General features: G+C 47.5%; 2 protein-coding genes across 2 annotated transcripts; one reads left to right on the forward strand and one right to left on the reverse strand.

Moving 5' to 3' along the window:
* Positions 1-5733: 5733 nt before the first annotated feature.
* Positions 5734-8421, reverse strand: LOC145955945 (uncharacterized). The gene has a single exon (XM_083071492.1). The coding sequence runs from the start codon at positions 8419-8421 to the stop codon at positions 5734-5736; it is 2688 nt and encodes an 895-aa protein (XP_082927618.1).
* A 1142-nt stretch (positions 8422-9563) lies between these two features.
* LOC109790283 (uncharacterized) lies at positions 9564-12896 on the forward strand. Its single transcript, XM_020349401.3, has 6 exons — positions 9564-10216; positions 10302-10667; positions 10848-11090; positions 11457-11549; positions 12249-12449; positions 12541-12896. Exons 1-6 carry the CDS (start codon positions 9755-9757, stop codon positions 12751-12753), a joined length of 1578 nt encoding a protein of 525 aa, XP_020204990.1. The 5' UTR covers positions 9564-9754; the 3' UTR covers positions 12754-12896.
* The last annotated feature ends 344 nt before the right edge of the window (positions 12897-13240 follow it).

Here is a 13240-nt window from a genome sequence, read left to right on the forward strand (position 1 = left end):
TTCATCACTTCGAGCTTTTCTTCTCTGAGCCGAACACTCTAAAAGGTTGGTTTTATATTTTTGGTCTTAGTGATAATGGCCACCGAAGGTGTTGCATTGTCGTCAGGGTCTTCGGCCAGCGAGGGGGGATCGGCCCAAAATCCGGATGCCGAGATGTTGGCGTTTAATGCCGAAGTGGAGACAATTAGGGGTCTTAATGAGTCCGTCCCCGAAAGTAGTGTAGAAGCGGGGAGTTCTTCTGGGTCGGAACTGCCCGATGCCGAAATGAGTCCCGGTGATTATAGGCAAAAATTTCCTCCCTGTGAGGTTCCTGGGTACGACTGGGTTGATGGTGAAGTGGCGGCCTACTTCTCCCGTTTTCATGAGAGGGCCGCCGTGATACGCCTTCTCAGCCTTTGCACGTTGGGCCGATGGGAAGGCTGGGACCCTTATCCGATCATGCTTCGACGATGCCGAGCTGAAGGCCCTGGGGAGCTCGATTTGGTTTTCCTTGCGAAGCGGGAAAATCAGGGTGATTTCTTTTATATGTACGAATGTTTCTTTCGGGAGTTAGGGATGTCGCTTCCGTTTGATGATTTTCAGATGGGGGTTCTTCGTGTTTTAAACGTAGCTCCGACCCAGTTGCACCCGAATGCGTGGGCTTATATACAAGCGTTCCGGGTGTTATGTAAATACCATTACGTAGAACCGTCTGTAGGTTTGTTTTTGCATTTCTTTTGTACGCGTCCGTCAAATAAGACGGTGAAGTGGTTGTCTCTGATTCGGAACCCCGACCGACCGCTGTTGACACCCTTTACATCGTCCTTTAAGGGCTTCAAGTCAGGGTTTGTGAAGGTGATCATAGACCCTGTTGCCGGCAGAAATTATTTTTACGATGCCGATGGGAAGTCCCTTTTTCCTTTTTATTGGACTCGTCAGCCTCGGAAGTACGATGACTTCCCCGAGGATATGATGACCGAGGATGAATTGTCGGCCTTAAGTGTTCTTAAGGGATTGCCGAAGTGTATCCCTTCTAGATTTCTGGTGCTGCTTCCCAAATCACCTCGGCCCCGTTTTGAGCTAGAGGGTATGTGTTGTTTTACTTATCTTGGATCGTGCTTGTGAGGTTGATTTGTGACTTGGTGTGTTTTTGCAGGTTGGATGGCGCAGCAAGGTTTGGGCTTGTCATACCGGCAATTAATGAGGAGCAGGGCTCCGGCTGGGTTCTCGGCTGAAGATCATCGCAGTGTCGCGATTGATTCCCAGCCTCAAGTGATGGAGGCTCCTCAACCGACGCCCCCTACGACTGCTCTTCCGGACCCAAAGAACAGGAAGAGGAAGTACAAAGGGAAGAGAAGGGTTGACACAACCGGGCCAGAAGTTCCGCGGCCGAAGCAGCGCAGGGTGGAAGGATCTTCGTCAGATTTGGCGGTCCCTTCAGCCATTGTGGCCAAAGACTTTTTGTCGGAAGAGATCCGGCCGGCGAGGATGATGTCGTCGGATTTGCTATCGGCGCAGGGTCACACGATGCTTGACGCGGCGTCTCCCTCGGCACGGTGGGCTATGGCCTGTGAGTTGCATGTTAGGGCAACGGCCATTTTTAGGAAGATGGCCTTGGAGCCGATGGGTGATCTGCACAACCTTCAAAAGAGTTTGGAGGAGACGCAGGCGGCCCTTCAGCAATCCCTGTCGGCGCAAGAAGTACTTTCTAATGAGAAGGCCGCGTCCGATGCTGAGGTTGCCCGCTTAAAGGAAGCCCTTGCAGAGATGGAGGATCGGGCCGTGGCGGCCGAGGAAGCGAGGGTTCGGGAGGCCGAAGAGGCCATTGTTCGGGAGCAACAGGCGAAGGTTGAGGCTGAAGTTGTTATGACTGCCTTCCGTGCCGAGTGCGAGGGCAAGATCGTGAAAGAGCACGAGGAGGGCTTTTGGCATGCCGTTCGGCAGGCAACCCATTTCGGTGATTTTCCCCCTGGTTTTTCTTTTGAATTGAGCAAGGACTTTTTCCAGGGGGAATTCATGGACTACGCCGAGGCGCCGGATGACGTTGAGCCGGACAATGCAGCCCCCCCTCGATCGGCCCCGGTCGAAGATCCTGGGACGACTCTGAATGACGACGACGATGATACCGAGCAGACAACAAATGCCGACTAGTTGGCTTTTGGCTGCCATATTTTGATACATCTGTTTTGTTGATGATGTATAGGGGTAGGGTATACTTTTTTGTTTCTTTTGATTCGTTTGACCGAACGAGCCAATTCTGATTGTACCCCCCCGGCCGTTAGTGCCATTTTTAACTTGAATGAAATTTTAGTTCCTATTCATGATTCCCCTTTACTCTTGTGTATTTATATGGAGATTTCGCACGGATACCTTTCTAATAGGATTTACTTCAATCGGGTGAGGTATACCTTGGAGCGAACGAGACTGCTTCAAATTAATATAAGATTTCAACATTGGCCGAGTGAGGCTCCTCGGGAGAGAATCAAGTTTTTAATCTTGGCCGAGCGAGTGACTCGGGAGGGAATCAAATTTTCAACCTTGGCCGAGTGAATGACTCGGGAAGGAATTAAGTTTCCGACCTTGACCGAGTGAATGACTCGGGAGGGAATCACGTTTTCAACCTTGGCCGAGTGAATGACTCGGGAGGGAATTAAGTTTCCGACCTTGACCGAGTGAATGACTCGGGAGGGAATCACGTTTTCAACCTTGGCCGAGTGAATGACTCGGGAGGGAATTAAGTTTTCAACCTTGGCCGAGTGAATGACTCGGGAGGGAATCAAATTTTCAACCTTGGCCGAGTGAATGACTCGGGAGGGAATTAAGTTTTCAACCTTGGCCGAGTGAATGACTCGGGAGGGAATCAAATTTTCAACCTTGGCCGAGTGAATGACTCGGGAGGGAATTAAGTTTTCAACCTTGGCCGAGTGAATGACTCGGGAGGGAATCAAATTTTCAACCTTGGCCGAGTGAATGACTCGGGAGGGAATTAAGTTTTCAACCTTGGCCGAGCGGGTTGCTCGGGAGGGAATTGTTTTATCTCTTGTAATTAAATTGGACGGATAAATGATTCAGAAGGGGCTTGTTTCATTTGATATGGTGCCTCGTTAAAAACCTTTCCCAGAAAAACCTCCTTCACATTTTTATAAGAGGGTAAAACCTGAGGAGGGAAAAGAGTACACCGAAACAATTACAATCCGTTAACTAAAATAATGCTTTAAGTGCGTTGCGTTCCACGTTCGGGGAATAGCCTTTCCCGAGAGTTCTTCTAACTTGTAGGCACCGTTCTTTAAGTTATGCACTATGCGAAAAGGGCCGTCCCAGTTAGGTGCGAGTTTGCCCTGAGCTTTGTCCTTCCTTGCTTCACCGGTAACTCGCCACACGAGGTCCCCGGCTTGAAACTCCCTCGGTTTTACCTTGGTTCGAATTCTCTTTGACAACCTGGTTCTACAGGCCTCCATGTTCACCAATGCTTGCTCTCGAGCTTCGTCTACCAAGTCCATCTCAATATTGAGATTTTCCCTGTTGCTACCCTCGTTAAATTGTGTTCGCCTGAGAGAAGGCTCTCCTATCTCAACGGGTATCATTGCATCTGTGCCGTAGGTTAGCCGAAAGGGGGTCTCCTTGGTTGAACTCTGAGGCGTGCATCGGTATGCCCACAAGATTTCTGGTAGCTGGTCTGGCCATGTTCCTTTAGCCTGTCCGAGACGTCGTTTCAACTCTTTAAGGATAACCTTATTTGCTGCCTCGGCCTGACCATTGGACTGGGGGTGCTCCACCGAGGTCATTCGGTGCTTGATTCCTAATCCGTTCAAAAATTCATTGAAACGTCGATCGGTGAATTGCAGTCCGTTGTCCGTGATCAAGGCGTACGGGATCCCAAACCGGGTAATAACGCTTTTCCAAAAGAATTTTTGTATGTTGCTGGCTGTGATGGTGGCCAATGCCTCCGCTTCGATCCATTTTGTGAAGTGGTCGACGGCTACAACGAGGAACTTGACTTGGCCTTTTGCAGGTGGAAATGGTCCCAGAATGTCCATACCCCAGATGGAGAACGGCCAAGGGGTGGAGATGGAGTGTAACCCCTCGGGGGGTTGATGATTTAAATGTCCGTACTGTTGGCAGGGCTTGCATTGTTGGATGAAATTCGAACAGTCCGCCACCAAGGTTGGCCAATAGTACCCTGCTCGGAGAACCTTGGCTGCTAGGGTTCGGCCTCCCGAATGAGTTCCACATACGCCTTCATGAATTTCTCGCAGCACATAGTGCGCCTGGTCCGGTGTTAAACATTTCAACAGGGGGGTCGAGAACCCTCTTTTGTATAAGTCCCCCGCGATCAGGGTATATCGTGCCGCCGTAATCCTCATCTTTTTTGCCTCCAATGGGTCATCAGGTAATATTCCGGCTGTTAAGTACCCCTTTATTCCTGTCATCCAGTCAGGGCTTTCAGGCTGGACCTGTAAGCACTCTGGTTTGGCGATGCTGGGTTTTGGCAAATCCTGTTGTATCACACTTCGTAAGTGGCTGACTTTCTTGCTGCTGGCTAGCCTGGCCAATTGATCAGCTCTTACGTTGAGTTCCCGAGGCGTATGCTTGACTTGAACATCTTCGAAATCGGCCTTCAGTTTATTGAACGCATGAGAGTATAACAGTAGGGTCGGCTCTTTGATCTGGAAGGCGCCGCTAACCTGCCCTATTACTACTTGTGAGTCACTCCAACATTGTAATTTTGAGATGCCCAAGTCTTTTGCCAGTCGTAGACCTGCCAAAAGAGCTTCATATTCAGCCTGGTTATTGGACGCTTTGAAACCGAAACGAAGTGACTGCTCGACAACTACGTGACCCGGTCCCTCTAAGATGATACCCGCTCCACTGCCTTGTTGGTTCGACGATCCATCTACATGTAAGGTCCAAAGTTGTGCGTCGGGGGTCGCCGTCAACGTGAATTCGTTCAAGAAATCAGCCAAGCTCTGCGCTTTTATGGGCCCTCGTGGTTCGAATCGGATGTCGAACTGTGACAATTCGACGGACCAGGAGACCATTCGTCCTGCTAATTCGGGCTTTCGCAGAACCTTGGTTATGGGAGTGTCAGTTCGGACGAGCATACGATGACTTTGAAAGTAGTGTCTGAGGCGTCGAGAGGTGTGGACGAGGGCGAGGACCGTTTTCTCAAGGTGTTGGTATCTGACTTCGGCATCTTGCAGTACTCGGCTGATGAAATAAATCGGCATCTGCTCCGATTTTTCTTGCACCAAGACGGTGCTGATGGCCCTGTCGGACACTGATATATACATGATCATGTCCAGCTGGGGGTCGGGCTTAACCAACAACGGCGGGGTAGCGAGTATCGCCTTGAAGCTGTTAAAGGCTGATTCGCACTCGTCGGTCCACTTGAACTTGGTGGCTTTCTTTAGAAGGGACATAATGGGTCGTGATTTATCTGCCATGCAAGGCAGGAACCGAGCCAATGAAGCTATTCGTCCTGCCAAGCGTTGTACTTCTTTGACATTAATCGGACTCCTCATGCTGATGATAGCCTGACACTTGTCAGGGTTCGCCTCTATCCCCCTTTGTGACAACATAAAACCTAAAAACTTTCCCCCCGCCACTCCGAACGTGCACTTAGCCGGATTCAGTCGCATGTGATGGCGTCGTACTTCGTCAAAGATGGAACGTAGGTCTCGGAGGTGGTCGGGTCCTGAGGCAGATTTGATCACCATATCGTCTACGTACACTTCCAGACTTGTCCCAATCTGGTTACGGAAAATCTTGTCCATGAGCCTTTGATAGGTTGCCCCCGCGTTTTTTTAAGCCGAATGGCATTACCTTGTAACAATAGTTCGCTGAATCAGTGATGAACGCGGTTTTGGCTTCGTCCGGGGGATACATGGGTATCTGATTATACCCGGAATAAGCGTCCAGGAAGCTTAGTCTAAAGTGGCCGGCCGCGCCATCGACTAGTGCGTCGATGTGAGGGAGAGGGTATGCGTCTTTAGGACATGCCTTATTGAGGTCGGTATAGTCAGTGCACATCCGCCACTTGCCGTTTGACTTCTTGACCATTACTATGTTGGCCAGCCAGGTGGAATACCTGACCTCCCGGATGAAACCTGCTTGTAACAACTTGGTTGTCTCCTCTTTGACTGCTCGGGCTCTTTCTCCACCCACTTTCCTCTTCTTCTGGGCAACGGGCTTGGCGTCCTTACACACAGATAGCCGATGGCAATGGAAACTGGGATCAATTCCCGGCATATCGGCGGCAGTCCAAGCGAACAAATCAGCGTACTGTACCAGGACTTGTTTGATCTTACATGCATCCGTTTCGGATAGTTGGGAGCTCAGGAATGTGACCTGTCCCTCTTTCGTCCCGAGTTGAAAAGGAATTGTTGTTTCAATCGGCTCGACCCTGCCCTCGTCTGCCACTCTCGGGTCCAACTCCAAATCATCGACTAGGTCTCGCTGGCTAGTGTCTCCGATGACATTAACATCTCGGGAAGAACTCGGCGTCGGTGGAACTTTTAAACTTGCAAAGTAACACTCTCGCGCCGTCTTCTGGTCTGCGTGGAGGGTGATGATCGCTCCCTCTTCCGAGGGAAATTTCATGGCTAAGTGAGGTGTGGAAACGATGGCCCGGAGTTTGTTTAAGGATGGCCGGCCTAACAAAATGTTGTATGAAGTGTTGGCGTGCACAACCACATATCGGACTTTGATTCTCCGCCTATGGTGGTCGTCCCCAAAGTAGGTGTACAGGTCGATTGTTCCCCTGGTATCCACTCGTTCACCAGAAAATCCGACTAAGGGCTCACCATAAGGTATTAGTTCTTGTTCGGGGATGCCGAGCTGTTCGAATGTTTTCCAATATAAGATGTCTGCCGAGCTTCCTTGATCAACCAACGTCTTCTTAACCACGCAATTGTTGATTTCGACACTGATGACCATTGGGTCATCCTGTATCGGGTCTACCCCTTTGAAGTCTCGGTCGGTAAATGTGATAGGAGGCATGTGAATGGTTGCTCTTCCCACGGCATTTATCGACTTGATAGCTCTCAAGTGCCTTCTTCGGGCGGAGGACGTGCTTCCTCCTCCCGCGAAGCCTCCGGCAATTGTATTTATCACCCTCCTGGGTTGACTTCGTTCAGGCTGCCGGTCACTTCTTTCGGGGGTCCTGCTTCTTTCCCTAGATCGATGCCTTGGGGGTGTTCTATCACTGTTTCCTCTCCTTTCCCGAGAGTTGTGGTATCTCTTCCTTCCCGACAGCTGGGTGAAGTTCTGTAGATGGCCAGACTTGACAAGGTCCTCAATGCGGTCTCGGAGAGCCGTGCATTCTTCGGTGGTGTGTCCCCTGTTCCTGTGGAAATGGCATGTCTTGGTTTTATCCGTGTGGGGCGGAGTCATGGCTCGACGTGGGACTGCTAGGATTTCTGTGGCTAGCGCCTGCTCTAACACCTTAGCTCTGGTGGCGTTGAGCGGTGTGTACTGCGTATACCGGGGCCCCCTGTGGGCTCTTTCCCTGTCGAGGACGTCCTTCGGGCGTGGTTTTGGGTTGAGTTCCTTCTCAACTTCCTTCCTTCCTAGAAAGGAGTCGGATCGGTTCTGGTTTCGGAACTCGGCCAACTCTTCCATCTGCATGTACTTCGTGGCTCTCTGTCGAAGCTCATCCAAGTCTCTAGGTGGTTTTTTGCATAAGCTGTTCACGAATGGGCCTGGTCGCAGCGTTGTGGTGAGGTGGTGCAAGGCCACCGCGGGATCTAGATTTCGAATGGACAAAGTCATCTTTCCGAACCTTTCCATGAAGGCTCTGAGGGGCTCCTTCTTTTCTTGGCGGATATTGATCAACGCAATGGACGTGAGTTGATGAGGTCGGCTTGTAGCGAACTGTATCACAAAGCGGGAAGATAGGGATGTGAAAGAATCTACCGTCCCGGGTGGAAGCCGAGTGAACCAATTGAGTGCGGGTCCTTTCAGAGAAGTAGGAAAGACTTTGCACATGATTGCGTCGTCATCGGTGTACAGTCCGACCTGTGTGACGAATGCATCGAGGTGCTCTTCAGGGTCGGCGGTTCCATCATACTTCTCCAGGGTTAAGTTTTTCCAATTGTCGGGTAATCGAGACCCGGCAATGTCCGGTGTGAATGGTGTTCTTCCCTGCCTTCTTTGTTGATCTTGCGTTGCGGTGGTCGGCACTCCAGACGGCCGAGGAATACTAACTTCCTTGTACCATCCCGAGGATTCGCCGTGTTCCCGGGTTGACTGATTTTGCGCGTCGTGCGTGGGCTGCCACGTCCGGTTATCGCTCCTAAGCTCGGCGTTCTCTCTTCTTAAAGCTGATAACTCGTGAGCGTCCTTTTCTCGGAGCCTCCTGAGTTCCATCATTTCGGCCCTTAACTGTTCGAGGGCCGAGGAGGGATTAGGTTGCTGGGATCGGTCCACGTATGATTCTTCCATTCCGTCGTTCTGACCGGTTCGCCGTATGGGAGTACCTCGGGGCATCCCGTAAGGGTGCTCGGTGGCTACGTTCTCTTGCTGACTTCTCGTAAGTACCATCTTGCTCCAGGGTCGAAGACCGTTCCAACTTCGGGGTCGAAAACCGTTATAGCTTCGGCCCCACGGTGGGCGCCAAAATGTTCCTGTCACAAGAACACTTGTCTCCTTACTTCCTCCTTAGCAGCCTTCGTATCCTTCCGAGTCTTCTGTGCCGATCGAATTACTAACTCCGAGTGTGGGGAGGGTACCTGCAAAGGCACTCCGACGATCAAGTCAGTGTTCGGTTTGGAACAATAAATATGTTGGTGGAATAGTAACGTACCCCATTTATGTCGTACTACCTGTATATTTATAGTGACACAATTGGGCCTGGTGGGCCTTCAGTCTTGGGAGACGGGTGACCCTTGAATTAGTCTTAATCTCCTCTTAATCTGTCATGGTAATCAGCGCATAATAAGTATCTAACTCGCCACGTGTTGTTTGTGATCTACTTGTCGAAGTCCTCGGCTAGGCGTAAGGCCGAAAGGGTGTTCGGCCTCCCATGAGGCCGAGAGGGTGTTCGGCCTAGGTCAATGCCGAGGCGTTTGACTCGTCCTTGATGGCCGATTTGTTGAAGTCCTCGGCTAGGTATGAGGCCGAAAGGGTGTTCGGCCTCCCCTGAGGCCGAAGAGGTGTTCGGCCTCCCCTGAGGCCGAAGAGGTGTTCGGCCTCAAGTGTTCGGCTTGGGCACCCCTCTCGGCCTATTGCCTGACCGAAGGGGTGCCCCCTACGCCTCATGGTATGACCCTTCGGCCTATCGTCTGACCGAGGGGGTGCCACACGGTATATTCCTTCGGTTCGGGTACCCCTCTCGGCCTGTTGCGTGACCGAAGGGGTATCCGCAGGTACAATTTTATTATACATGTATTATTACACTATCAAAATAATGTCTCCTTATCATAAACATTTTTATCTTATATCAACAACTAACAATCACGAAGAATATATTAATCATTTCATGGCAAGTGATTTGGAATAGGGTAGAAACGTATCCAATAGCCAGCGTTGAAAACAAACTCACCGGAGAATCACGTAGTATTTAGTTGTTTCATAACCGTCAAACTTCAATGCGTTGTCATTATCTGATTGGTTAGTGTTCACACAGTTAGATTTCCCCGACAGCACGGTACATCAAATTGCAGAGTCCGTCAAGGTTGGAGTCAACGAAGACCAAGAGTTTCTCTTTCTCCACGTATGCCATACCCAGTGGGTCCCACCTGAAGAAGATAATCCCTTAGGCCAAAGCCCTAAATCGATGAATCAATCAGGTGCATTTTCCATGGCTCCAATTAAGGTGGTGGTGGCATGGGTGATGATGGCATTAGCGTTGGGGTGCAAAGAGGGGCATGGCATGAAGGTGCCGTTTAGAGTAAACGACGTGCTCCCGGTGCTGCCACGTGGGATATCGTGGCCGGTCATGAACAACCTGCACAGTGCCGTCGACTTGCTTCCTTATTTCGTTGGGTCCCTCTCTCCCACCAATGGCTCCATTCACTGGAAAGGGGCATGCTTCTACAATAACACCGCCAGAATTCAACTCAACCCATCTTTGCAGGGTGCTGTTCTCTATCTCAATACAGAGTCTGCACATAGCTGGACCTGCATGGATCTTTACGTTTTCGCTACGCCTTACAGGGTTACGTGGGACTACTACTTCACTTCGCGAGAACATACCATCAAATTTGACTCCTGGGAAGACCCTGCAGAGTTGGAATATGTAATTTTATTATTATTATTAGTAGTAGTAGTAGTTCTGTATGTATTCTGTTTCAAAGTTCTTAATGTGTTGCTGAACGGAACAGGTGAAGCAGCACGGGGTTTCTGTGTTTCTTATGCCATCAGGGATGCTGGGAACGTTGGTCTCTCTGATTGATGTTTTGCCTTTGTTCTCAAACACTGGTTGGGGTCAGAAAGCCAACCTGGATTTCCTGAAGAAGCACATGGGGGCTACATTTGAGAAACGGAGCCAGCCTTGGCGTGCATATATAGATCCTGCGGATGTTCATTCTGGAGACTTCTTGGCCGTGTCCAAGATCCGGGGTAGGTGGGGAGGTTTTGAGACACTAGAAAAGTGGGTGACTGGTGCATTTGCTGGTCATACAGCAGTTTGTTTGAAGGATGAATTCGGCAATTTATGGGTTGGTGAATCAGGGCACGAGAATGACAAGGTATGAAACTGATTCAATTTTTATAATTTTGTTTTTTCTTATAACATTGGACATGTAATCATGTAATGTTGGTTGAACTGGAATTTCGTAATTGTTTCATGATTGTTGTCTTGTTGGTGGTGGCGATTCAGCTCAGTGATATTTTAATTGATCATAACAGCATGATATGCTTTTGTGCAGGGTGAAGAAATAATAGCTGTTATTCCATGGGAAGAATGGTGGGAATTGTCCCTCAAAGATAGTTCCAATCCACAGATAGCCTTGCTTCCCCTGCATCCAGAAATACGTGCAAAATTTAACACCACTGCAGCATGGGAGTATGCTCGGAGCATGTCTGGCAAGCCATATGGTTATCACAATATGATATTCAGTTGGATTGACACTGTAGCTGACAACTACCCACCACCTCTTGATGCTCACTTGGTAGTAAACTTGTCCTTGTTAGTTAGTGGTTAAATCATAAATGTATCATAATTTGTGAGTGTACAATCGAACCAGCAAGTTGTCTGGAAAACCTGCTGTTTTTCCAGTACAGTACTGTATATTTTGATGATGTTACACTTACTACTCTGGTGGTAATATATACATGTTTTCTTTTTCCTTTACTAGAGAAAGGTTCTTGCTTACATGTATTTATACAATGCTGAACCCTACGGTGCATGAAGAGAAAAATCTCTACCTTGCCCCTGTATATCTCAAATGGCATCACATTAAAATGTCCTTGTAGGTTTAGACTTAGACCTCGAGTGCAATGGAAGTCTGATTCTGAATGGCATGTTTTCTGTGCAGGTAATTTCTGTCATGTCCATGTGGACTAGATTGCAGCCAGATTATTCTGCAAATATGTGGAATGAAGCATTGAATAAGCGGTTAGGGACTCAGGTAAGTCTTGGTGCTGGTTTAACCTTTCAGTCGGATGAAGAGTATCCATTTGCTCTAATTATATGTAGTCTTTTTCTTTATTTCTTTGACAAAAATAAAATAACTGGCCTTAAAAGTCCGTCAATTCTGCGCCAATCAAATGAAGTGAAAAGTAGTCTTTCTTTGATTTCTTTTACTTTATGGGAACCCAACTCCGTCAAAACCAGAAATGGACTTATTTTCTGATATTTAGTTTTGTCAATGACTTCAAAGTTTGTTTCTGTTGCTGTTCTATAATTTCAATAGATTCAAGATACAAATTCTACATGCCTTGGTTTTTGTTCAGTACTCATTTTGCTTATTGAATGCAAAATTGTTCTACGAGGACTTCTTCACATAATGCTAGACTTTTTCGTATTATGATAAATTTTGGTCACGTGTGAAATCTTTCATGTTCATTAACCTTTTAAATTTATTTGGTGAGATGTATGTCTGCGATTATAAATAGGACATGCTGGTTTGAATAAACTTCTTGTAACTTTTTGTGTTCCTCTTCCTGAAATTGAATGTTTAAATAGTTCCTCATGGCCAAATTCCACTGAAATATCAGCTCATCAAGTTTCAGGATAGCATCAAAACTCGAGTGGCATGTTTTGCTGAACTATAATCTAGTTGCCTTGTTCATTAGTAATGGGATCTCTCATTTTTATTTGCCTTCAGGGTTTGGATTTGCATGATATTATTGTAGAAACTGAGAAGCGTGGGATACCTTTCGATGAATTACTCACCATTCCAGAACAAGATGAATGGGTATACAGTGATGGGAAGTCAACAACTTGTGTTGCCTTTATCCTTTCAATGTATAAAGAGGCCGGAGTTTTTGGTTCAATTTCTAGTTCCATCCAAGTGACTGAGTTCACTGTAAGTCATGATGTCTCTGTAAAATGTGTGTGATCCTTCACCTTCAGAATTATAATATCTTTTTCTAATGCTTCTGTCTTGTTATTTGCAGATTCGCGATGCATACATGCTCAGAATTTTCGAGGACAACCAAACACGCCTACCAAGTTGGTGCAACAATGAGAATGACCAGCTTCCATTCTGCCAGATTCTTGGTGAATATAAGATGGAACTTCCTGGCTATAACACCTTGAAGCCATATGCCAACATGAATGAGTATTGCCCTTCTCTTCCTCCAACTTATGATAGGCCTTCTCGATGTTAGATCTGTCTATAATCATTTCTTTTATTTTGAGTTGTCTGTTAAATTTAACTCAAGGCGTCATGTACTTTGCTGTTCTAAAATTGTCTATAAATTTTTCTGCTATCGTTATAATTCTAATAGATAAAAAAAAAATCCATGGGACATTACGATGTGTATCTAGTATCTACAGCTTGATAGTCAAGTATATAAAATATCGGAAGAAAAATAGTATAGTAAACTTGATATTCAAAACACAAAATACAACATGAATATTTACTCGTCCTGATGATAAGCTAACTAACTGTTTGAATAATCATTATCAAATATAAACTGCAAAGCTCATGCGGTTATGTGGAGTGTTTGGCCTATATCTATAATGACTTTCGTCTAGGAGAAATCAGACTAACATGACCACGCAAATCATAATGAAAGTTGAATTGGCTAAAAGCTTGTAATCAATTAATCATGCACTCTATGATCCCACTGCTCAATGATTCTTAGAAATCGT

The sequence above is a fragment of the Cajanus cajan genome, chromosome 3 (genome assembly GCF_000230855.2).
Source record: "Cajanus cajan strain Asha chromosome 3, NIPB_CcT2T_4, whole genome shotgun sequence".
Lineage (NCBI taxonomy): Eukaryota > Viridiplantae > Streptophyta > Magnoliopsida > Fabales > Fabaceae > Cajanus > Cajanus cajan.